The sequence below is a fragment of the Musa acuminata genome, chromosome BXJ3-2 (genome assembly GCF_036884655.1).
Source record: "Musa acuminata AAA Group cultivar baxijiao chromosome BXJ3-2, Cavendish_Baxijiao_AAA, whole genome shotgun sequence".
In the NCBI taxonomy this organism is placed as follows: Eukaryota; Viridiplantae; Streptophyta; class Magnoliopsida; order Zingiberales; family Musaceae; genus Musa; species Musa acuminata.
In genome coordinates this window covers 33692365-33718516 of record NC_088350.1, presented here as the reverse complement: position 1 = coordinate 33718516, position 26152 = coordinate 33692365, and the positions used below count along the sequence as shown (strand labels likewise).

At 38.6% G+C, this 26152-nt stretch overlaps 3 protein-coding genes across 6 annotated transcripts; 2 read left to right on the top strand and 1 right to left on the bottom strand.

The window, feature by feature from the left end:
- The first annotated feature begins 433 nt into the window (after positions 1 to 433).
- Positions 434 to 9462, top strand: LOC135632061 (FACT complex subunit SSRP1-like). Its single transcript, XM_065140401.1, has 16 exons — positions 434 to 594; positions 1620 to 1805; positions 2275 to 2380; positions 3941 to 4077; positions 5037 to 5120; positions 5200 to 5291; positions 5458 to 5566; positions 5714 to 5800; positions 5894 to 5986; positions 6264 to 6461; positions 7458 to 7609; positions 7692 to 7836; positions 7922 to 8017; positions 8175 to 8357; positions 8557 to 8635; positions 9145 to 9462. Exons 1-16 carry the CDS (start codon positions 541 to 543, stop codon positions 9270 to 9272), a joined length of 1929 nt encoding a protein of 642 aa, XP_064996473.1. The 5' UTR covers positions 434 to 540; the 3' UTR covers positions 9273 to 9462.
- A 3017-nt stretch (positions 9463 to 12479) lies between these two features.
- On the bottom strand, positions 12480 to 14674 carry LOC135631941 (uncharacterized). Its single transcript, XM_065140109.1, has one exon. It carries the CDS (start codon positions 14581 to 14583, stop codon positions 12571 to 12573), a length of 2013 nt encoding a protein of 670 aa, XP_064996181.1. The 5' UTR covers positions 14584 to 14674; the 3' UTR covers positions 12480 to 12570.
- Positions 14675 to 20402: 5728 nt separating this feature from the next.
- LOC103976451 (plant cysteine oxidase 2) lies at positions 20403 to 24363 on the top strand. 4 transcript variants are annotated; one of them, XM_065138799.1, is made up of 6 exons: positions 20536 to 21084; positions 22356 to 22474; positions 22571 to 22730; positions 22871 to 22930; positions 23003 to 23092; positions 23882 to 24363. In XM_065138799.1, the coding sequence occupies exons 1-6, from the start codon at positions 20844 to 20846 to the stop codon at positions 24004 to 24006; spliced, it is 795 nt and encodes a 264-aa protein (XP_064994871.1). In that variant the 5' UTR covers positions 20536 to 20843; the 3' UTR covers positions 24007 to 24363. The 4 variants fall into 4 exon arrangements, with proteins under 4 accessions (XP_009389924.1, XP_064994871.1, XP_064994870.1 ...); XM_065138798.1 differs by having other exon boundaries at positions 22868 to 22930; XM_009391649.3 differs by having other exon boundaries at positions 20403 to 21084; positions 22871 to 23092.
- Positions 24364 to 26152: the final 1789 nt, after the last annotated feature.

The window sequence follows — 26152 nt, the reverse complement described above, 5'->3', positions numbered from 1 at the left end:
GAAATCATACACATGCGAGTTCAAATCACGTCAAACTGATTATGACATTAATAATTTTTTTTCTTCAACAAAAAATATTTATAGATTGATTTCACTTGGATAGACCAATTTCACATGAATAAGATTTCACTCGTACTCCCACAAATCGTTTTCGTCATCAATTATTTTTTCTTTGTGTTCGAAACCCAAAGCTGTATTCCAACTTTGACTTAAGTGTTTGGGATCTCATATGATTGATTGGGCTAAACGTCGAAGCCCAATACGATTCTAGCGAGCCCACATGTTCTCGTCTAATTTATTGGGCCCATTTTGGGCCCCCACGTGGAATCCCCGTTACCGTGGGGAGTCGTGATGGGCCCTGCGGTGATCGTTACCGCCTCGCGCTCGCATCTTCTCACTACGATAAATGCACGGATCAGCGGAGGAAGTGTCGAGCGAGAGGCCTCGAGAGGGAACCGAGGGCGGGCGAAGCGAAGGGGAGGGGAATAGAGATCGGGGAAGGTCGAGCGCTCGGACCGCCTCTCCCCGAGATCGAGAGCGATGACGGACGGTCATCTCTTCAACAACATCCTCCTCGGAGGACGCGGTGGAACCGTAAGGACAATCCCTAGTCGCTCGTTGTGTTTTCCTGCTTTCTTCGCCGCTCTCCTCGTCTCTATTTATTTGGGCGATTTTTTTTGGGATTTTCGGATTGTTTAGGATCTCGGCCCGTTTCGTGAGTGATTCCTTCTTGAGACTCGAGGGGTTCGTTTCCGGAGCTCTCATTTTGGTTTTTCGCCGAGGAGTTTAGTGTTTTGTATCGATGATTACTCTCTATTTTCTCGATGCTAGGGTTTTACTTTGGCGTCTTCACTTGTGTGTTTTTTGATGGGCGGAAGTCGGATATCGAGTTACCTTCTTGCGTCTGTAATGGTTTTAGGGTTTCGATTGCTCGACTGCGGATGGAGACTTTGTTTCTTGAGATTGCTTCTCTTTGAGCTCCGAGACATGCCATGATGTTTTCTGCAAGTTATTATTCTGTCATAGTTTTCGTTCTTGATTTCTTCGTTTCGTAACCCTTGTTTATGATGCATTATTGGGTCTGTTCTGGCATCCGTTGGAAGAAGAAAACAAAAATAACAGCTGACAATTTGGTTTTTCATGTTTAGTTGTTAGAAATTTAACTCCCTTGTCCTGTGAATTTTATGTTATTTGGCCTTTTTGATCCTTTCCTAACAAATATTTCTGAATTTTCCCATTTCCTTCTCCGTTTTCCACTTTATAAACATAAACGAGAAGGCTCAGGTCCTTTTAATACCCATCAGTCAGAAGCTTTGATATATCCATAGTTCACAAATTGAATCAATAAACATACACAACTTAGGTCTATGAAACATTTTGGATGGCTAATAGGCTCGTGAGCCCCTAGTGCTTACAGCTGATGTGCAATGCTGTTGCCACTTCTTTTTTGTTGGTCTGACAGATTATACGAATGCAAAGCTTATTATACATGGGTGTAAAAAAATCACATTTTTATTTTTATAATATGATAAACTTTAGTTCTCATGTAGTTTTTGTTAGTGGTGGCATATTATATCAAGAAACCCTGTTGAACGTATTTTGGTGTGTTGTGACCGCAGAACCCTGGGCAACTGAAGGTGCACGCAGGTGGGATTGCATGGAGAAAGCAAGGTGGTGGAAAGATTATTGATGTCGACAAGGCAGATATTGCTCGAGTTACCTGGATGAAAGTTCCCAGGGCATATCAACTCGGGGTTAGGCTTAAAGATGGATTGTTTTACAAGTTCATCGGATTTCGTGAACAGGTGTTGGTTCTCTTAAACCTTACAAAGTTCAGGGCCTTAAATTCTTTCTTGTCCATTTTAATTATTTTTCCTTTAATATATTTTGGCTTCGGCAAGTCGTCTTGTGTTTGTGGTTATGCTACGACTAGCTCCTTGTTAGCTTTTAAGAAGTTTTATACAGAAGTGTCATATCAATTGGTAAATTGGAACTGTAAACTCAGTCAGTACAGGAAACATGCCATTTCGTATGTAAATTGTTGGCTAGGTGGGCTCATGCACTGATTTCAGCCTATGACTTTCATGTTAACCTTATTTGTAGTTGTCAATGATCAAAAGCAATGTTTTCCTAGTTGGTGCTTTGCTAGTACATGATACATTGCAGTTGTAGTTTTTCTGATTTTGCAGTGGACTGGTTGGTTTCTTTATTACACTTAAATAGTTTGTGATGACCTTGCAGATAATTGATTTTTGTTATAATATTGTGCTGTAGGATGTCAGCAACTTGACAAATTACATACAGAAGAATATAGGCTTAACGCCAGAAGAGAAGCAACTTTCTGTCACTGGCCATAACTGGGGGGAAATTGATATAAACGGTTAGTTTTCTTCTCTTTTTAAGGATTGAAAATAATCTTGATCACAATTACTTTTTGTGGTCACTACAACTGACTGTTTGTTATTTATTTATATTTTTTTCTTTGGCATGCTTTTGCTCCCAGCAAATCCAATTAGTCCCTTTGCTGCTGCCTTCCCTCTCTTCTCTCTCGCACTCCACATAATATCAGCTTTCTGTGTTATGTTTGATTGTTTAAGTGTTACATTAGTGCACAAAATTATCAGTTGAAATACAGCTGGAGTCTGGAGAACTTTGGGTCCTGTTCTCATAAGCATGATCAACCATGCTGAACAACTTCATTTAGTTTCAAGGGCTGTTATTTATTCTGAATTTATTGATGGTTATTATTTGCCCTGTTAGGAGTAGAATTGGATATCTGCTTATGTTACTGATCGTGTCGTTTTGGTGCTTGTTTCTGTTTTGCTTTGGTTACCTGAGGGTAAATATTTTCTAATTGTGGAATTTCACTTGGTATTGAACAGGTTAGAATCCTGGTCAGGTCTTTTTTTTTTCGATGTTTATTAATTTTTTCTATTTTAAACAATTCAGTAGCAACATAACATTGTTAAGAACATCACATGAAAACAGCTGAATTGAATATATGCAGCACCTTGTTTTTTTCCAAGCAGCGCCTTGGTTTTGAGCGCTGCTATGCTGTTTTGATATCAAGTGCATACCATGCTGTTAGGAAACCAGCTGAATGCACAGTTCTTTGTGGTGTCTGCCATGTTAGTGGTTGCCTGGTATTGGCACCACATCTGGTACCTTTATCCTTTTGTAGCTCAGATTTTGACAACAATCACTACAAATGCTGAAAATGGTTAGTGTTTTAATGATTGGTTGAAGATGAAAATATCTAATGTTAGTACCCACTTGTACATTTTCACTACCTTTGATTTGAGATGTGCTATAGGTTTCGTTACAAATGCTATTTGGCGTCTTATTCATATGTTGCTTGCAGCAACCAGAATGCACAGTCCAGTATGATGCCCCTCATGCTAGGGGGTTTTTGGCATTGTTACGGCATATTGATGTTATTATCATTGTCTTGCATAAATATTAACAACTACCACAACAAATGCAAGTAGTATATGATTGGCTGGAGATAATAATACCTATATGTTGCTACTGTTCATATCTCAATAAATTTTTCTTGCGATTGCAACTACTAAGCGTCATCGTCTTTTCATACCATTTATTGTAGGGTTCATGCCATTGCTTGAAACATAAACAAAAAACTTTCTCATGCCCGTATCAGCAGAAATAAGATGATGATACCTCTTTACTGTAAATATTCTCATGCCGTTAAAGATATATCATACTGACATGATTGTTTGCTTCCAGTATGGATGATACTACCTTATGAACAGAATCCAAATGAACATTTTAGTGTTCCCTTTCCATAACATGAAGCTTGTTATGAACTGTAGTAGATATTTACCAACTTATGAGATAAGGTGGTTAGAGTACAAACTACAGTTGCTACTGTTTGCTTTGTTGTCCCCAACATCCTGAAGATATCATGTTATTTGCATCACAGGGAACATGCTCACCTTCTTAGTTGGCTCAAAGCAAGCATTTGAGGTTTCTTTAGCAGATGTTGCTCAAACCCAGCTTCAGGGAAAAACAGATGTCTACATGGAGTTCCATGTTGATGATACTACAGGAGCAACCGAGGTAGTCATCAATATATGTTTAGGAATCTTAGGATCACTAGTGAAAACCTTAGAGTGCGGTTCTGACTGATAAAAATACTAAGCTGACTGATTTCGATAATCCTGCAGTTCGTGTCTTATTTTTTAAATTTAGTTTTGTTTGCTTGCCTGTAATATTAATTTATGTTCCTGCAGTAAGAAAATGGATTCCAAAACCTAATTTGTTCTTGTTGATGACGAAGTTATAATTTTGTGATGTATGAATCGTGCGTATGGCCTAGCAGTATGTTCCTTTGCACCATCCATATGACATGTCAACAAATTTTACTCTTCGTTATTAGTGCCACATTGGCCATCATCATTCTAGTTACTATGGTATAATGAAGGGGAAAAATAATTAGCTGGAACATTGAATATTGAAAATGAAAGACTTCTTTATGATGATGGTCCTGGACTAGATTTATGAATGAAAGTTATCTGAGCCTTGATTGAGATAGGTTGATTCTTCCTGAACTGATGGTCCTGGACTAGACTTGTGAATAGCAGCATACTGAAGCTTAAATTTGATGTCTCATTCTGGAAACAGAAATTATGTAAGATAATCTCAGGCGAACTTGGGAAGATAAGTAGACCCAGGTTTCTTATACACCCCGTAAATTGTTGGATGAAAGGGAAAAGTGATATCAAGACCATATTAAATTACTTTTTATACATTGACTCGGTAGATGTTAACGTAGTCCTTTATTTAGTGTCATTAGTAAACCTCTTGTTATTTACCGAAGTCTGGTCCTAGTGGACCTCACAATGCTAAAGTTTCTAGAAGATTGCATTTCATCTAAATTTGTTGATGGTTGTAATTGAGTTGACAATTAAAAAATAGGTCCAAGCTATTGGACTTGTTTAATGTGTTAAGACACTATTGGTAATTTTCTTCCTAAAAATCTAGCTATGAGCTTTTAATTTTTCTCTTCCTGATTTCAGAAAGATTCATTGATGGATTTAAGTTTTCACATACCTACTTCCAATACACAGTTCGTTGGTGATGAAAACCGTCCTCCAGCTCAGGTAACATCTGCTTGTGTTCTGTTTGTTTGTCCAGTTATGGAATTTGCCCCTACAATCCAATAATCTGTATATATTTTAGGTTTTCCTTGATAAAATAGTCTCATTGGCCGATGTTGGCTCGTCTGAAGAACCGTTTCTCACATTTGAAGGAATTGCAATCCTCACACCCAGGTACAAAGCCAACTAGTGAATCAGTTTGTAACATCTTTAAACATTTTTCTTACTTTTTCCATTATGTTGGTTACTCGTGGTTAGTCCATACATTCATCCCATGAATTTCTTCATTTTTTCTTCGTACATATGCTGTCAGAAACTGATTTAATCTTTGTATCTCCAGGGGGCGACACAGTGTGGAGCTTCACCTTTCATTCATGCGGCTTCAGGGATTGGCTAATGATTTTAAAATTCAATATGCCAGTATTGTCCGGCTTTTCCTACTTCCGAAGGTAAATATGTTTGTTTTATAGAAATCTGTTATTTAATTCAGTAGTGTCTTTTGATAGTCATAATCTTGGTGAGGAACAACTTAATTTTGGTTAACAACTGGATTTCTGCAATATATTTAATCTTAGTTGCTTTGTTTTTCTACACAGTCCAACCAACCCCATACCTTTGTTGTAATTACTCTTGACCCACCAATTCGGAAAGGACAAACTTTATATCCACATATAGTTATTCAGGTATTTGCACTGTGCTGTTACTATTGTGTTTCCACTTTCCATCATGATCATTGTTATTAAATTCTGTTGTGCCTTCTTTTTCTGGTTTAAAAGTTTGAAACAGAATATGTAGTCGAGAAGAACCTGTTACTAAGCGAGGAGCTCTTGTCAACCAGATTCAAGGACAGGCTGGAACCATCCTATAAGGTGATTGTGACTTAGCTCAGGAATGAAGTATTTCTATCACTTTTTCTCTTTGATATCTGTCACAAACTTTTAAATTTGAAGAGATGCAAGCCTCCTCTCACATTGTTGCTGTTGTTTGTGTCTAGTGAAATCTGATGCTTCATCGCATCTCTAGCTGTGCACTTGCTTGTGCTATATGTCAACTTTACAATATGGAAGCTGCACTTTTGTTTTTTTGTTTCCTTAACATCATACTTCCAACTCTTCCTAAACTTCTTTTTTCTTTTTGTTCCTTCAGGGCTTAATCCATGAGGTTTTCATTAAGACCTTGCGTGGCATATCTGGAGCCAAGGTGACCAGGCCAGGTTCCTTTCGTAGTTGTCAAGATGGATATGCAGTGAAATCATCACTTAAAGCTGAGGATGGTTTGCTGTATCCACTTGAAAAGGGATTTTTCTTTCTTCCAAAACCTCCAACACTCATTCTTCATGATGAGGTAATGATTATGGATTTATTTTTCTTCTGCAATAGCAGTTATTTGGGCCTGGTATTTTATCCTATTTTGGTTTAATTTTTGGACAAAATCTGAAGCAGAATTTTCATCTAAATTGTTTGTTGCTTAATTATGTAAGATAAAACAATCTTTTTCTCCAATGATATTTTTATATAATGAACAAGTAGGGTTTGCTTTTGGTTGAATGGTCTCGTGGTAAAGGGGGAGTGTAGACAGGGTTGTCATGTTGCTGTTTGCACTATTGATGAATGGTCCGTTATCGGTGTATTAGACGCAATTCAGTTTGATTGTGTTTTAAGATATGGATCAAATTGTTTGGTTTCTATTGTCCGAACAGAAATCCAACTGAGTCAGGTTGTAATCTGAAACCAGCTTTTTATTAGTTTTGATTGGTTTAGTTTTCTCGGTTTTTGCTGCTTTGTGGAAGGTGCCAGTTTCTTCTCCCTTCTCTTTCCACCCTGGTTGTCATGGAGGTGGAATGATATATTGTGAAAGAAGCTAGAAGTTTGATGAGCTGTATCACCGGTGTATCTATGGATATATATTGAAGAGTAGGATGGAAAATGGAGAGGAAGGGTTGGTCGGAGCCAGAGATGATCTTGGTGGGTGGTGGAGATGGGGGATAGGTAGATCAGAAAGGGAATGGTCAGGAAGAAGGGAGGTGGAGAGAAGGTGAACGGAATCAACTAACAAAGTTAAAGCCATTTTCCATTGGTGATTTCCCCTGCTAGTTAAATTGTTGGTATGATAGGACATGAAATTTAGACACCATCAGTCAAAAGTGCTGCCCAAGCTTTTGCACACTGGAATTCTTCTGTTGTATCTGTTTGTCCAAAACATAATTCCTCTTTTTCATTTTTGCCAATTTCGGATGGCAAGTCAAGTTGCCAGCCGCTGACCTGTGATTATTGTCCAGGACATCTGGACTTCTTTTTTTCGAGTAACTTAGTTTGTTCCTTATTTTTTGTGGGTATGCAGATTGACTTTGTTGAATTTGAACGCCATGGCGCAGGAGGATCGAGTGTGTCATCTCACTATTTTGATCTCCTTGTTAAGCTTAAAAATGATCAAGAGCATCTTTTCAGAAATATCCAGAGAAACGAATATCATAATCTCTTCGAATTCATTAAGTAGGTCCTTAATCATCATTCCTATAATCTTTTTGGTATCTTTGTCTGGATTTGTTACCTGGTTCTTTTTGGTTTCATGAAGGGCAAAGGGTATGAAGATACTGAATCTTGGAGGTTCTCAAACAACCAATGGAGTTGCTGCTGCTCTTCATGATGATGATGATGATGCTGTAGATCCACATCTTGAACGAATAAAGAATGCTGCTGGGGATGAAAGTGATGAAGAGGTGCTTGGATAGAGTCGCATCAAATATATGCTTGTGTTAAAGATATCTTGTGATCAGTTGATAAATCTTTCTATCTACCCTGCAGGATGAAGATTTTGTTGTTGAAAAGGATGATGGTGGATCACCCACAGATGATTCTGGGGAAGAGGAATCTGATGCTAGTGAAAGTGGAGAAGAGAAAGTATATTTTTTTATATGTTTACTTGTAATAATTATGTTGAATTCACTTTTTCCTGCTTGATGTTGATTATTAGCATGGTACAAAAAAATGGTGTCCTGTAATATGCTGGAATTTCTCTATTCGATTGTGTTCAAGCAGTGTTATTATTTTTCCTCAGAAATCTTCCATTAAGGATTCCAAGAAGGAAGCTACTGGAGTGAAGGCACCATCTGCTAAGGGTAAAAGCAGAGATGGAGACGAAGAAGGTTCAAAGAAGAGAAAGCCAAAGAGGAAGAAGGATCCTAATGCACCAAAACGGGCTATGTCAGGCTTTATGTTTTTCTCAAATGCTGAAAGAGAAGTAAGTTGTGTAAATTGATCTTTCTTGTCGGACTAATTTGTTTCCTTCAGTTCTTAGGTGAATTAAATTGATCTTTCTTGTTAGTCTTTTTGTTTGGTTATCTCATCTCTGCAAATGTTGCGGAAACTGAGCTTTGTGAACAAGCATAATATAGTTTTGACTTATAAACTTATTATTCCAACTGTACTTCTATTTGCAGAATTTGAAGAAGGGCAATCCAGGGATGTCATTTACAGACGTTGGAAGGGCCCTTGGAGAGAGATGGAAAAAAATGATAGGTTTGGCTTGTCCAGTATCAATTGTCCTTAATGTCTGTTGCTTTTAGGACTCAATTCGCACCCATGATTTCTAGGAGATGTTATAGAGCTTTAGGATAATTCACAAAACTATCAGCAAGTTTTCTTAGATACGCATCATTTTGAATGTGTCTTTCTTCTAGTGTCTCATGCTTGAGCATCGGAACATTGATCATGAATGATCTATACTTTATTTGAATGTTCTAATGAAATCATAAATGATTTATTAGGTCATTGGGTACATCATGAACTTTTCCTTAGTCCACCCTGTCTTTTGTTCCATGCTGCAACTGCCCCTCAAAAAGATAGCTAGTTGTTTCTCGTCCTGGTGCACACCAGAGTCACAGGAACCACCATGAGATTTGTTTGCTGTTTCTATCTATCTGTTGAGGCCGCAATTTCCCATTATGGATACAACCTTTGTAGATTCTGCTCTTAGATCCAAGGGGTAACTGATTGATTGTGTTTTATGCTTTCCTGTTACGTTGCAGCTGAAGAGAAGGAACCATACGAGTCGATGGCTAGGGCAGATACTAAACGGTACAGGGAGGCCATGGCTGATTACAAGAGCGGAGGTCCTTCCACCACCACCAATATGGACTCCGGAGAGTCCGAATGAAGTAAACCTGCGAAACCAATATCGGAGGACTATCCATTATTGTGAAGCATGCAACTAACCTTCTCTTTTGTTACTACTCTACTCTAATGTATGCTGTGCTTTTACGCTTTATTGAATTCGGTAGATACGTTGTAAGAACAATATAATTGAGAGTGGGAGTGTTGCTTTAATTAGAGCATCTATTTGACCAGTAGGTTTAGTGTGGAGAGCTGCATTCATTTGCAGTTGCTTGCAGTTCAACGTATGATTTGTCTTTTTGTTTTTAGTGTTGTTGAGAAGAAAAGTCTTCATCCAACATTAAGAAGAAAAAAAAGGGTGATATATAAGTGTAATGTTATTTAATTCACTCAGCATCATTAGGTGAGAGGGCATAACGTAGCGCTCTTTGAAGACCCTCAACAATAAGCATAGCTTCGGTGAGGAGTAATGCTCTCTTTAATAGCTGCTCATCAAGTAGTCCGGTCCACTTGATATGATCATCAGTTCATGATCATAATATGACAAAAGAGAAACTACTTCCACATATTGGCATGTTGAGCCATTCACATCGGAACCTTCTGCAAATAAACATACACGCATCTCTTGAGAGAAATAAGCATGCACACATGACAATAGCTGGTGGGAGGTTTCATGCAAACAAGCATTTTGTTATAGGTTTCTTCAGGCTTGAGCACCACATTACAAAGAGTTGCATGATGTTAACAGTATTATTCTACCAAAAATGGCTATATCAAAATTATACAGATTGTCAGGCTATTATTGGCAGTGAAGATATACTACTAGAAGTAGATTCTTCCAGTGATGTCTACATGCAAAGATTTCCAGTACAGTAAATCTCATCTTTTTTTTTTTAGGTCAACAGCCCTGTTAGTCAGTCCATCCTGGTACTGCTCCTTCCTGCCTCAGACTCAGCATATAACCTGAAGGATGTGTATCGTCTGTTTCCATCATCAGCCTACAGGAACAAGAAACATAAAGCAAGATAACAAGGAACAAGAAAACTTGCACCCATGTAGTAAATCAGTAGCAACATGAGCACAGGCTTCATTGTAAATCAGTAATTTGAATGGTAGCAATACCTACAATGCAGATAAATATAGAGGGCTAATTACAGATTATCCCATGTAGTTAGATCTCGTTAACATTCTAATTTTTAAACTTAAAAAATTTATATTGAAATCCCTATAGTTATGAAAGTGAAACATTTAACTCTATTTATCCTAGCATCGTCAGTTTTATCGACGAAAACACGAAAACAAAAATTAAAATAATAATTTTAATATTTCAGTTTGCGGTGACGGATGACGTTGATGGTGGCGGATGACGATGCCACTAGGGGCCATGGGTGACTGTTGTGGATGAGGAGTGTGACGATGAAAGGTGAGGGTCGCTCTACATCTACGTCGACGCAGTTGCTAAGCGATGCTGCTCTACATCTGTGTCGAGGCCGATGAGCGACCCTTTTGCTGCTTTGCATCTGCGTCGACGTCGACGAAGTTGTTGAGCGACGAGAGGGCTGCTCGACATCGGCATCAGCGGCCCTTTTGTCGCTTGGCAATCGTGTCGACGCTGACGCAGATGTAGAGCGATAAAAGGGTCGCTCAGGTGGCTGTTGTGGATGAGGAGAGCAACGGCGAGAGGTGAGGGCCGCTCTATATTTGCGTCGACACCGGTGCAGATGTAGAGCACGACGTAGATGCAGAGCAACCCTCACTTCTTGCTGTCGCTCTCCTCATTCCCAATAACCACCCAAGCAATCCTTTCGTTGCTTGCATCTGCGTCGACGTAGTTGCCGAGCAGCCCTCACCTTTAACCGTCGCTCTCTTCATCCACAATAGCCACCTGCGACTCCTAACGACGTCGCCGTTCGCCACCAACAATGTCGTTTGCCACCACCAACTAGAATATTAAAATTATCTTTTTACCATTTGTTTTCATATTTTTGTCGGTAAAACCGAGATAAATGGAGCTAGATGTTTCACTTCCATAACTATAGGGACTCTAATACAAACTTTTTAAGTCTAAGGATGGAGATACTAAGGATGTCTAACTATAAGGGGTAATATGCAATTAGCCTAAATATAGACAATGTTGTGTTATATGTGATTGTATGATATAAAAGAGATAAGTTTAAAATAAAAAGTAGATCAGATATGCCTTGAATCAATAACATATATACTTGAATAAGTTCTGTATGTGTCGATTCTGTCTGCAGTGAGCTAATAATAAATTAATAACATATATAATTGAATACAACTCCAGGACACTCAAAAAGCTTATCTAGAAAGATGTATTAAAAAAAATCCACAAATACCTGAAAATAAACCTATAAAAATTGAAAACATTTTTGACTTTCTAAGGGTGTAGAAATGGACCTTTGAGACCTAAACATCACCTTATCTACTTTCAACAGTTAGCACCTGTCTTAAGGTCGAAACAATAGCATCAGAGAATAAAAAAAGATGTGGAAAAGTTGATAAAAAATAGCAAAACAAGATTACTAGAGACAAAACTGTGACAATATTATACCTAAGTTTCTCAGACAAAATTATTTCAGACACCTAATGCTAAAAGTGCAAAAATAATAAGAATACCAATTTTCAGATATTATACATATTTCAGATTATAAAAATCTGAATATATACAAGAACGACGACAATGCATGAAAAGTCGAACCTGTGCCAGCAAATCCATTAATCCATCCATGCTATTGAGCTGGTCGTAGTTGAAGATGATGGAGAATTTTACAAAGCATACCAATCTGAAGAAGTTAATCATGTCTGCATCTTAGACAGAAAAAAAGGCCATGATCCTGCTGATATTCAAACTCTACAATAAGCCAGATATAACAAGTTGGTGCTGTCCATTCACTTTGATATGTCAAAGGCAATAATGCCATCTGTTCCTATAGTTCCTCTGCCAAAATTCAGCAAGGTAGAATATTCAAGATCAGCATTAGTAGGCATTTGCAGGCGAACATCCTCATGTGTTTTCATTGCACAAAGTAGATTGATAGCTAATACAAACAAAATTCTCATAAAAGAGAATTTTACATGTTAAATCATGGAAAGTTATCAACTACAACTTAGAGATAAAAACTAACATTCATATACTAATCTGTAACCATGAAATCTTAGAGATCAGACATTTCCACAAGAAAGTAGAGGCCATACTTAACATGACCTGGCTCGGCGTATGTGCTTTGACTAATACCAAATCTGCTATCTTGACATAAATATCCAGAGAAGTAACTAGGAAACAAAGATGTCCATACATTATTACAACATATAAATCACTCTCAAAACTGTTTTCTCTTGCTTTTCAAGATCTTGTCCCTCTTTGCATAGACATAACAGAAACCAAAAAGAAACACACCAAACAGGGAAACCGATGCCCATGGGAATGGTGGATCCTTGAAACAAACAAGTAAAGCTTCCAACTTTTGTGATGCCTCATATATTAAGGTGTGTATAGCATACAGATCATGATCTGATGACCTCAGGAAGTACATGGCTTTCTCGAAATCGAAGTGGGAGATGGCAGAAACTACCTTCTCCAGCTTGTACTTGAGCAAATTCCACCTCTGAACAAACTCAACATGCTTTCTTTCTTTGAGAAGCTTCCTGTCTCCACCATGTGCAGCCATAGACTGCAATACATCAATGACACTTGTAATGGTGTAGTTCAATGAAGTTAGCAGAACATTCCTCCGTGCTGCATCTCTCTGAATAAAGGACAGGGATGATGTTTCAGAGAAGGGTCCGAATGGAGTTTGGCCAACACTCCAAGTGTAATCAACCAGGGTACTGTTGTGCTGTGGGCTCCATGACAGGTGGGTTGGCGAGACACCCCACATGCTCTGAAGCACGGAACCAATGATGGGGCGGTCGAGGTTACGGGTCTGTGTAATCACATGCCGGCCATTGCAGCTGTAGTCGCTGACAGTCTGCGAGCTCCTGGTCCTCACAGCAATCACCATGTTTCTAAATGCAATAGCCTGGTGGTACCGGTCGAGCAAAAGGAGCTTGTCATATTCCAAATCGAACACATATACTGGAAGCACCTTGCCATATTCCTCCTCTTCAGGAATTGCTGCAGCTCGCCGTACGTCTTCCACTGAGTCTGATAGTATCTGATGCATGCGCTTCGAGTCCAAATATTCACTCACAATAAGAGTGTAGTTCTCAAAGAGGAACCGGGAGGTGTATGAATTTGTCGATCGGGCAATGGCATAAGAACATATTGGGCACTCAGAGAACTTTACATTGTATGATTTGAACACCAAAGATTGTTCCTTGTAAGCGAGCTCGCTTTCTTTTAGCGTCTGTTTGATGAAAGTCCAGTCAAGCCCAGTGGTATCCGGATCAGATCCATGAACGTGGATGAACTGAATCAGGAGGGAGTTCTCATACAAGACTGGAATCCTCAGAGAAGGAACAAGAAGGGCTCGGTATGCGCTAAGGACCATAGAGGTGAGATCCGAAAGAAGGGCTTTTTCTGATCTTGGTCTGCCGTGGAGCGAGGATAATGGATGGAACTCACCTCGGGGAATCACGCCCTCGCCAGAAATTGCCGGGCCATATTCTACTGGTCCTGCAGCAAGGTCGATCCACACATACCGATCTTTCCCAGTCCAGAGAGTGCCCAGACACTTTGTGAAGGCCAGCGACGCATCCTTGGAATCGAGAGAATAGGCATAGGGCTTGGATTGAGATCCAAGATTCAGCAAGTAGATGTAGAAACCCGGCGCTGAGTTCGTGTTCTCCCTCTGGAAATCTTGCTGGACGATATGATCGACGGTGGAGTACGGCACAGAGAGGAGAGCAGAGCGATAGAGCGGCGACGGCGAGGCCTCGAGGTGAGACCGGATGGCGTTCCATATCTGCGATCCGAGAGGCGAGAGAGAGCTGTCCACGTGGAGGGCGTGTCCGATGGCGAGGTGGTGCGGGGTAGCGCCGATAACGTGGAAGCGGTCGGAGGTGAGGGCAGCGGAGGCGAAGGACCGGATGATGCCCGGGGCAGCAGAGGAGAAGTCGCCCACAAGCTTCACGTAGACGGGGACGGAGATCTGTAAGGATAGGAGCTGTGAGACGAGGGTCGCGTGGTCGGCGGAGGGGTGTGAAGCGGCAAGCGTCTTTTTGAGGGCCGCGGGTAGGGAGGTGAAAGAGTCGTTGGAGGCGGAGGGATCGCGGCGGGCCTCGCCGGCAAGGAACGCATCCAGGCCGAGGGTCGCGGCCTCTCCCGTCCGGGGCGCAGCGTGAGAGGCAAGGGTGACCAAGAAGAGGACGTAGATTAGGGTTTTGGACCTCATAGTCGGAGATCGGAAGCGATGGACGATTAGGGTTTGAACGGAGGCGGTTATTAGGGTTTCGGTGGAATCATAGCTTCGGAAGTTTGGGAATGAGGGGAAACGGACATATAAGATTAAGAATGCCATGACTCGGCCGAGTTGAGGGAGTCGACTCGGACGACTCAGACCGGGTGGAACATAGATTCGGGTCGAACACTCAAGTCTTTCCGAATCCATTAGCAAATTAATTGCGAACCCGAAAACGATTCTTGTGTGCTTCCCTAGGAAGTCCGTCCGCTGTCTGTATCCTATTTTAATGGATCGGATCCGAAAAAATCCGACCCATCAGTAGCACTACCAAAACGACTGGATCTATGCGATGGGACGCAGGGGGCTTCCTCTTTTGGGCGATTCCTCGACCCCAATCGATCACGCACTCGGGCTTGTCGAAGTTGCAGCGTTCGACGTCCATGGAGTGTGCGAAAAGGCCATCGCTGAGAGGTGCCGATCCGACACTGCTATCCGCCAACGCGTACCACAGTCTCCGTCGATGAGAAAGCCCTGCTACCGAGTTCGTCACTTTCTGGTTCGTTCTTTGCTTGGCTTTTCTGATTCCCTTTCGCTGCAGTTTCTTCGTCAAAAAAATCGCATTTTTATGGCTTCATCAACGTGTTGTGATGTGCTTTTACGAGCATGCTTTGTCAATGTGTGTGATCTCTCACTTCACTCTTAAGTTTCGGATTTGCTTGTACATATGTGGAGTATAATCTGTGATGCTGTACAACTGGGTTGTGACTCTTTTTGGTAGTTATTTGTGATGAGGTAGCTTTGAATCGAGAAAATTAGTGAGAAAAGGATTCCCCCAACGGTAGCTCGTTCAATTCAGTAAGAAAAGAAATCTCTAGATAGATCAAGTTTTGTTTGTGGTTGAAATGATGACTTACTGTGGTTGAAATAAGTATTGATGCACCTGGAATGCATTTTGTTCAGTGCATGACTCACTGGGCATGTTTATCTTATATAATGGTTTTGATCAATGCATTTTGTTATAATTCCATAAATGCTAGTGATTAAACATCCACATCCTTCTTCGGTCTGCAAGTATTACTTCAAGTGGAACAAAGACAAGAAATAGGATCAATTTGGTTTCACTATAACCATGTTTTGTGAAAATTTTATTCTTTCAAGATATAAAAACCAAATGTAGTATGATATCTTCAATATCTTTTATGACTTAACAGGATCATTTTTCAGAGTTTTTACAATCACCTAGTAACTCGTCTGATCAGGCTTCATCTTCTTCTTTGAAGATTGAAAGGCCAAGTTCTGAATTCTATCACTGGATTTTCCTTTGCTTTCTTGTAATTCTTGAGAACTGGATGATCTGCCTTTGAGGTGATCTGTAACTTCTTGAACTCCTAGCTAAGTCTTGGTTGACTCTCTTCTGTTTCTTTGGCTTCCCCTGGTGGCTCGCTTCTTTTTCTTTATTTATTAAACTTTCTTTAATGATAGAAATTTCCTCTTCTTCCTCTTCTGTTTTCTTCAACCTCATTCAGGATACTTGGGGCAATGCTTCTCTTCATTTATGTGGGCTTTTGTTTGAGTCATAGTGTCTATCTTAACCTCCGATATAGATCTTGGCCTTCATCCTTGTTCTCTCATTTGCTGGTATCATGAGCAAAATTGATTCATAGAGTTCGTAACAAGTTGATAGAATGAAGCCTTAAAGATTTCCTCTTTTCTTCTTCCTGTTCTTGATGTTGTTTATCATTTTGACAGGCGAGGATTCTGCATTGATCACTGCAGAAGAGAGCCTGCTAGAGCATTTCCCCCTTGAGTTGTGGGGTACTTCAATTTGTCATAGAAGAGGTTAATGTTGTGGAACATCATAAATCATGTAAAGAACACAGAAATGTAAGCTTTCCTTTGATTCCACTTCTGTGCTCAGCACCAGGCTTACCTGAGCACTGACAAGTAGTTTCAGCTTCCAGCCAAATAAGAGTGTTGGGCACTTTAAACATCATTCATTACTTGTGACTGCAATTTGCCATGGAAGAGGTTTATGTTGTGGAACATATAAATCATGCAAAGAACACAAAAATGTAAGCTTTCTCAGCACCAGGCTTACCTGAGCACTGAGAAGTAGTGTTAGCTTCCAGCCAAATAAGAGTGTTGGGCACTCTACAGATCATTGATTACTTGTGACCTGCCCATCTCCTAAGATTCATAAAGCTATCTGATACCTGTTATTATATACCTATCCGATAAATCTCCTGAGATTCATAAAGCTATCTTATGCTTGTATAACCTATCTGATACATGTTATTTTACACCCACAGGCAGAACCATCATATAGATTTTTGTGCAGTGTCAAGTTGAAACTCCTTGTTCTTGTCGAAGTTTCTAAAGTATTTTTGTTCTTTTTTATTCTTTTACAGTTTATAGCTAGTTCACATGTTGACCCATTAGATTGTTGAGCCTGAACAGTTGATCCAAAATGTTTAGGCACAGTGATTCTGGTTTCTTCAAGTTAATGGAGTGTATAAGGTCTATCTCATTAGTGGCTCATTAAGTTAATCGAGTAGTCCTTTCTAACTTGAGCCTCTCAAATTAAATCTATGTTTTCCTTTGGGCAAGAGTTGATTCTAGGAGACTTATGACTCGGTGTATTGGATCTATTATCTCTTTGTAGTCTAAATATATGTATGTCGTCAACTATTGCTATTGACTTCATAATAAATCTCTCCTCATGCCATCCTAAGCATGCATTTAAGCACTAATGATGACTTTAACTTTGACATTCCATACCTTGGATTATGATAATTTGCATCATCTACTAGATTATTTTTTGCTAACATTTTATAATTTTTTTATTATTCATGTGTAAAACAATTGTATTAATTATCATTTAATTTCTCAATTTTCTGATTGTTGTATTATCAACAAGCAGTTTTAATATAATATATAATAAGTTCCGCTCATCGCTTATATTAACTAATTAAGCATCTGGAAATGAGAGTTTTTTCTTTTAAAGGAAAAAGAAGACAGCTTGTATGTATGTAGCAATTAGTTAGCCACTCTATGTGCTATAATATTGGTCTTAAGGTATGTATACATATGATTTTTTACAAATCTTAATGATGATAAAAGATTTATGGAACGGACTCCAAATAATTAGAACTCTTAGTTTTATTATTATTATTGTTGTTGACAAGCACAAGATAAAAAAAGATTCAATGTTAGATATAACAACTTGCATGTGTTTAATAGATGCATGGATGGTGGGTTTTTCTTTGTACATATAAATAATGAAATGCACCCAATTTATGCACCATAAAAGAGAGAGATAATTGAAAATGAGGACTTATTCCATCATAGTGGCCAAAAAATTCTTAACATAGCAATGTTTTTTTTTGTAGACACCTAAAACTATTTAATAAATACTGATTAATTTAATATAATTATCAGCATAATAACATCAGAAATAATTTCCTATTATGTGAATGCTTTGCTACATCTGCATATTGCATAGAAAGAGCATTATTATGTGATATGTATTAGTCCTATGCATACAATATGATGTTATATATGATGGCATATAGAGTTAGATGATCTACTACTAATAATTTGGATTGTTGTATCAGAATTATTAGGATGGAAAAGGGAATGCTTTTGAACCATATATTAGTCTTGAGGAGAATTCCTAAGTTGAATCATGTCAGGATGAACCTAATATTATTATGCTTGTATGGTGGATGAGAAATAAGGAAAACATTCATTCTTATATTGGTTCAAGATATGCATATAAATTCTTTCTTAGGAAACACTTCTGAATATGAAAAGTGACGCTTCATTTGTGAGATGTTTCTTTCTAAATTCATAAATATTTAGAAATTATTTAATCCCTTGTCCAATTTTGTAATATTTCCTAATAAATAAATCTATTCTCAAGAACTTGTGTGCAACAAAATTTTGAACTAGAAAAAAAAGTAATAAATCTAACTTTTTAGAACCTTCTAACTGTATGCATATTATTCTCTCTTTAGCCTTACCATATTACACTACAGAGCAAAGGCACCTCTTTATCATCAAGCTATGTGATATGCATGATATGATAATTCAGTATAATTATAAATATATAGGTTTTGATTGAATTATCATATATTCAAAAAATTGAAGCTATATAAAACAATCTCGATTAGAGAGACATAAAACTAAGATAGATGGCATAAATCAGTTAGAGAGAAGAAAAACATTACATAAATGTTAATAAAATAAGTGCGTAGCACAAATGAGAAATTCATAATGTACCAATTTAAAAACCACTAGATGAAATATAGAGGGATAGATACCAGACTTAAATTCATGACATGATCTGGTACAGATAAAACATTTAATCAGATCATCATGGATTCTAAAAATACAAAAGAATAGTATAAAATAGTATTATATAAAAAAAATTACATCTAAAATATTTATCGATAGTGATGTATATGATCCATTTACCAAAAGTTAAAGGTTTAAAATTCATCAGATATATTTTTGAAGATACTGACGAGTTTAGATATTAAAGATTTTAATAACTCATCGTAAGATCTTGGATTCAAATTCGGCCTTCGTCACTTTTTATGTGAAAAAAATAAATTAAACACATCATCATCAAATCATAGGAATAAGAAAAGAATTCAAGTTTGCATATATTAAGTTTGCAAGGAATGTATAGGATACCTAAAGTTTGCATGATAACAGTTTGGATTTTGTCTTTACGAAAAAAAATATTTTTTTTTTTAAAGATTCTGCTTTTCAAAAATTTTCACTCCTATTTTGAAAAATTTTCAACAGACCCTACGTGAAAAGATCGTTTATTCTTTGATCGAATCCATCGCTGCCTATAAAAGCTAGCTCCGTTAACCTTATCGACTTAGCCCATTGTATGCCTCACCTACAACCCTCACACGAGACAGTGATAGTGAAGGCATGTGCCCCTCTCCTCCTTCTGCCCCTATGGCTAATGACGAGGGCAGGCAAGCTACCCTCTTTCTTTCCTCACCCACCATCGAGAGCGTGAGGGGGGCTTTGCAAGTGATGACTAAGCCGAGTGTGTGATCACCCCCTCTCCTTCGTCGCTCATTTATGGATGATGTGTTCCTTTCCTTCCTCTCTTGCAGTCGATGGCGAGGGTTACGAGCGAAGGATGGGGTTGGATATGTGAGCAACGACAAAGGCTATGGGTGAGGGGAGAGGATATGTCTATAAGTGATAATGGCGAGAGTTACAAGCGATGGACTCTCGCATGAGACATAACTAGACAACAAGCGATTGTTAAGATGGGGCCAAACACTACACGATTGTTCGAGACATGACCAGACAACAAGCGGAGGGCGATGATTAATAGGGATAAAAAAATTATTTTAAAATTATTATTTTATTTTTGTTTTAAAGTAGAGGTACTCATAAAAAAAATTTACATTATCATAAGATCCTGAAAATAAGAATGAACTTAATGTATATGTTACTCTCACAGTTGAATACCTTGATGGTAACTTGTCAACAAGGAAGATATGAATTAAAGCTTAAGCAAGACACTTTTACTCAATCACACAGCTCCACATTGACATGCAATCAGCATGTAGATTAGGCTATCAGTGCTGCTTGGATGTGGCTGGGGCTCAGTCCACATGTGTAGACACCAGAAGAATGAGATCATAGGACTCAAAGCAGGAAAGGAGGTCATGATGGGGCCCCCCAGAGAGAGAGAGAGAGAGAGAGAGAGGGAGAGAGAGATGCCATGCTCAAAAGCTGTTTTGAGTTTTAGCCCACAGGAAAAGTGGCCAGCCTTCCTTCCTTTGCCCATTGTTTCCCATACAAAACTGATGGTATTTCCTCCTCCTTTCAACACCTTCCACCTCTTCCTCCCCATTCTACCCCACCTCTGTCCCTCTCTTTCATCCCCCTTAGGTTCCATCTCCTCCGCCTCCTCCTCCCCATGGTGAAGCCCCACACTCCTTGAGAATTGAGATTGTGATGCAGTAGTATGTTGCCTTTGAGATCTTCTCATGTAAATATTTAGCAGACCGTGTTTCACACAATGGGACGCATCTCCTTCGTCTCCTCTTTCCTCTTGCTTCCCACTCTTCCAATGGAATGAGTCCCACTCCCCTGTGCCAGTATAAAAATCCAATCTTTGCCTCTGTTTTCTTTTGGCATCAAGGACTCCAAAGGCCTCACCTTTTTGGGTGTTTTTGGATTGGTTTTGTGTTCCTGCCTCGAGTCCTTCCTTGATGAGGGTGCAGGGGGAGTTGGCGGACCAGAGGACGCCGGAGTTATCGGCTGTGGCGAGGGAATTGACCTCGGAAAAGAGGCGACCCTCGTCGAAGAAGAACAAAAGGAAGCAGAAGAAGGTCGGGTCGACACCGTCGGCGGTGCAGAGGCTGTTCGAGACATGCAAGGAGGTGTTCGCTGACGGAGGGGCTGGGATTGTGCCCTCGCCGGAGGATGTCGATCGCCTTCGGTCCGTTTTGGGTATCGTCTATGCTGCTTGGTTGTTACATTGACGTGCAAGGTGTCACTTTTAGCGCTGATGCATGTTAAACTGTTTTAGTTTGTGATCATAACAATACAATGTGCAGTTTTAGGAATTCAGGTTACGTTATGTTTGCTTGTTTTTCTTGACAGTAAGAAACTGTTCAATTTATATGAATACGGTGAATGAAGTGCTTTCTGTGATTGCATCCTTACATGACATTTGAGTGGTATTGTTGGATGGTATTATGATATTTTGCTTCGAGCATTATTCTTTTTTTGCTTTGTACCTGTGATTGTTTTTCTTGTTTTATTTGTGCATCTTTCTTGTATGGTCATGCAATGTACGCTTCACCTAGCTGATATTTTTGAGTCTTGCTTGAAAGATTGCTTATTTTTGAACTGCCTGTGTTACCAAGTAGGACCATAGCACAGTCTCCTTTCTTAAGATATCAATTGTAAAACCAAGTGATCATGGATTCTAAATTCTATTCTTGGTCTGGATTTGGTCTATTTGGTGAGAAGGCACCAAGTGACATCATTATAGTATTTGCCAACTTCATCTTTGATGTCAATATATACAGGCTGCAAATCTGCTTACAGACAGCAACAGAAGGAAGAATTTTGGAAAGATGCAGTTTAGGTTTCATGATTGTGCGATCTTATAATCATGGAGGGTGGGTAAGGGGGATGTACTTTGAGTCGACATGCATGTGAATTGCACAGCATTGGCGGCGATGGCATGAGAAGAAAACTTTCCATGATGCATGGTCAATGCTGATAGGTTGTTGTGCTTTTAAGACCATGCAACCAAGGGCTTTCTTTACACAATGTATCAATAACAGGAACTGGGGTTGACCATTATACGATCTGTCTGATATATCTTTGAGGTTGCTAAGTACATTTGCAGCTCAACTTTTTGTTCTTCACCCTTTTTTTGGCATCCTTGTTTTTTTTTGTGTTAGTTTACTTTCTTTTCAAGTAAAGATGGTACCACATCTTGTCTTGTAATGTTCAAATATTTTTCATCCTTTATTCTCGGATTAAAGATTAAATTTGTTACATGTACATATATAGTTGTTCTTTGAGCTGACTCTATGTAAGTGTGGGAAGCTAATCAATGATAGACAAAATACAGATTTTTTATGCAATTTTTAAATTTTTTTGGTTCATTATACAAGGTGGGAACTTAGAACCTGTTTGTTTTTTACGCATCTAAACGAAAATTTCTGTTCCTTTTCTGACATTTGCAATTATGTTCCTACTTGCAGATTATATAGATGCATCTGATGTTGGTCTTACTCAAAATATGCCATATTTTCGACATGGTGCATCCACGAGAACTCTGCCAATTACATACTTGCACATTTACAAGTGTGACAAGTTATCGGTACTCAAGGATGCTCTTTCATTACACGCAAGAATGATATCTGCAAAATGCTTCAGCTGTTTGACCACTTCCCTGTTTGCTGTGTGCAATGTGCAGATTGGCATCTTCTGTTTGCCTCCATCAGCTGTCATTCCACTCCATAATCACCCAGGGATGACAGTATTCAGCAAGCTTCTTTTTGGTTCCATGCACATCAAATCATATGACTGGGTTAATGTGCCTCAGAACTCTAATGAGATTGTGAAATCCTTACACTGTAAGTTCCAGTTGTAACTATCTGATACTCAGATAGTAGCTCTTAGATTTAATTTATTTCTTTTTTTTTTCTTTCGTTGATCTATTTCTGCTTCTTGCACATCTCTATCTGTAAAATAATATGTGGCCCCCTTGTAGCAGTTCAACCCCCAGGATTGCATTTGGCAAAGGTGAAGACTGATTCCGTCTTTACTGCACCTTGTAAGACATCTGTGCTTTATCCAGAAGATGGAGGTAACATGCACTGTTTTACCGCAAGATCATCCTGTGCAGTGCTGGATGTCCTGGGGCCACCTTATTCAAACCCCGACGATGGAAGGGACTGCACATACTACAATGAATTTCATTATAAAAGTTTTTCTGGTATGTTGGGCAGAATATTCTGTTTGGCTTATGTTGTTCTTACTAAATTTTGCTTTTATTGACTGTATAAACCTTCATTTGATTTGGGGCATCTCATAGTTTGATGTATGCTGATTTTTCTTAGGAAGGGAGGGGAGACCCTCCACCAAGAGACATTACCTCTGCACCCACCTCGCTAACGATTAATAACCAAAACCTCTTCTCGAAGAAGAGGAAACCAACCACTAGGCTAAGATCTGGTTGGTTTGCATGTCATGATGTGATTACTTGTATATATGTATGCATGTATGTACAATTTATATGTATGTGTTACTTCTTGATTCAAGGGACCTTACTCATCAAACTTAATGATAATTAGTCATTACAGATTTGTGTTTCTAGCATCGTAGAAAAAAGATTTTTGGTTATACTTGGACCAAGCAGAAAACAGTGTTGTTCATGTCATCTGTCAAGAAAACCATTTGTTATGCTGGTTAGTTTTCATAAGAAGTCAGCACTAAATATTTGCAAAGCTTTCCTGGAAATATTTTGGAACCAAAACCTGGTGTTGGTGCCATTGTCATCAATTCATTTGCTTCTGAAATAAATCAAAATTCTACATTACTGTGTGTGTATATATAAAGTTAGATTCAAAACTTCAGCACCACATTTCTAGGATATAGTCCTTACAAGAAATTTGCATCTTCAGATGCATTTTTCTATTCAATTCTGAGAACATGTTTTGTGCTCCATTGTTTTCTGTTATATGATTGCTTGTTTAATATTACCAACCAATTTGCTCCATTTCAGGAGATGGGAACTTGGCACCTGAAGAGGATGGAGTGTATGCTTGGCTTGAAGCGAAGAAGAAACCTGATGACTTCTTTGTAGTTGGGGCAAAATATAGGGGCCCAAAAATTATAGAGCAATCATAAAGTTAGGATGATGCTACATTCTTGATGCAAAAGATGAAGATGCTGGAATGTGTAAGTACAGAATCCTAACATATAGGGAAAGACTTGGGAAGTGTGTCTGAGCTTCAACAGACCTTTTGATTCTTAGTTAAGTGCCAAGGAAAAAAGGAATGAATGTATCCATTGCTTAAATGTGTTTATGATACCTGGTAGAGAACATTCCATCCATGTTATTTTGTTTCAGTAAATTTGAGTATAAGAAATATAGAGGAAAAGCTCTTTTGAACAGTGAAGCTAAAATGCTGACTTTTAATGCTCCTCAGCCATGTAATCTTCTTGTACTGTTGGTTGGTCCAAGAAAAATTTCCAGGTTTAGCATCTTTAAAGTTGTGCTCACCCATGTCTTGATTGTTATGGATTGCTATCTGTGCCTTCTATATTCTTCCATGGGATAGAGTATATAGTAAATTTCATGGTAACAGCTATAATTCTACTGTCCTGACAACTGTATTTGTTGCAGTCCTGAATAATGTGTTGCTTGTTAATAACCATTTCTCTCCACATTTTTGCTTGTAGATGTAATGGCAAAAAGTTGGCCTTAGGCCAGCTTTTATAAGTTGATTAGGCTCCAACAAAATTGATTAGATCTTTTATTGGAGGGTAGACTTGGTATATTGATATGGTTACTTAAGATATGAATCTTGAAAATAGTTTTCTTAAATATAAAAATAATTTTTTTTAATATCATAGTGAAAGATTCATATATTAGATAAAATTTATTCTAATATTGTAATAGTTGGTTCCACATCAAAAGCGAACAAAATTAAGTTCGACTTATAAGAACATAATAAATATAAAATTATCAATTTCAGTTTAAATATTTTGATCCATGATTTAGGTTATATAAAGTTAGTAGACTAATTAATCTATTAGGCTTGGGTCAGTTAACCTTTGGCATGAGTCATAACATTTGATATCAAAACTAACCTATAATTTGGGTATGGTAATAGAGGTTGGATAAGAAAGGGTCGACAACGTCTTTTTGATTAGTCCCACATTCAAAATATATAAGAGTAAGATTAACTTATAAGAGTCTGATTAATCTTATATTAATAGTATACTAGAGTAATATCGACTTATAAAGGTTTGATGAATATATTATTATTAATTTCATATCTTATCGAATTCTCAAAATAAGCCCATAAATTTGAGAATTTTTTTTGTAGAGCATCCCAATTTTGAAAATTTTGCACACCCTTGGTCATATGAAAAAAATCATTTTATCCTTGCTTTTGTCGAACTCATTGTCACCTCCACTTGTAAAACCCCCTCGTCGTCAACCGTGGGCTAAGAAGGAAGGGGCCACCCCTTGCCTACAACCTTCGTCGTTGGCCGTGAAGGGGTTGCGCAACTTCCTCGTGTGCCCTCCTCATTGTCGACTATTAGCAAGGAAGGAGGGGGTGCGCTCTTATCATCGCTCGCAATCCCTCCTCACTATTAGCTATGGGCGAGGAAGGAGGGGGGTAGCTTATCCCCACATATAACCTTCATCACTAGTTTTGGAGGGGTCATACAACCTCTTTATTATTATGAACTAAGCTAGTATTGCCTAAGTTATGCAACACCATTACGTGTCAATGCGTAAATGGTCAACCTTCCCGAAATCTATTATGGTCTTATTAAGACCTATGGATAACAAGACGGGTTAAAGGAATCATTTCACTCAGGATCCCATAAGTAGATGTTTTAGCAAACACTTGATAGACAATGTAAATTACAAACATAGGTTTCGTAAGCTCTGAATGGTTATGTGACGGACGTTCCAAGGTGATTCGTTGCCGCTAAAAGTCCTCACAAGTATCCAATGATACTGTTATTGAACAAGACAACAAACCAGTCCTAGATAATACCATAAAGGCCCATCCAACCATATGTCACTCAAGTAACTCCAAAGTATTATGCTAGTTGACACTCTATACCACTCTACAGAGCTAGGAAACCTCCAAAATCTTTAGCTACTTGGATGGTATATTTTTAGGTAGTTTTGTCTTATCACGATGACTACACATAACCTGCATTTAAGATGAGTACTTTTGAATCTTTTTAACTTTGGCACCATATAAGATGAGTCCAATCGATCAGAATAAGGGACCCATATAACCACATG

Excerpts from the sequence above, each read along its gene's own strand:
- LOC135632061 (XM_065140401.1), top strand. The coding sequence starts at position 541 with ATGACGGACGGTCATCTCTTCAACAACATCCTCCTCGGAGGACGCGGT. Across the intron at positions 5,292-5,457 it reads ATTGCAATCCTCACACCCAG|GGGGCGACACAGTGTGGAGC; the intron begins GTACAAAGCCAA and ends TTGTATCTCCAG. Across the intron at positions 5,567-5,713 it reads GGCTTTTCCTACTTCCGAAG|TCCAACCAACCCCATACCTT; the intron begins GTAAATATGTTT and ends TTTTCTACACAG.
- LOC135631941 (XM_065140109.1), bottom strand. The coding sequence starts at position 14,583 with ATGAGGTCCAAAACCCTAATCTACGTCCTCTTCTTGGTCACCCTTGCC.
- LOC103976451 (XM_065138797.1), top strand. The coding sequence starts at position 20,844 with ATGAGGGTGCAGGGGGAGTTGGCGGACCAGAGGACGCCGGAGTTATCG. Across the intron at positions 21,085-22,355 it reads TCGCCTTCGGTCCGTTTTGG|ATTATATAGATGCATCTGAT; the intron begins GTATCGTCTATG and ends TCCTACTTGCAG. Across the intron at positions 22,731-22,867 it reads GATTGTGAAATCCTTACACT|CAGTTCAACCCCCAGGATTG; the intron begins GTAAGTTCCAGT and ends GCCCCCTTGTAG.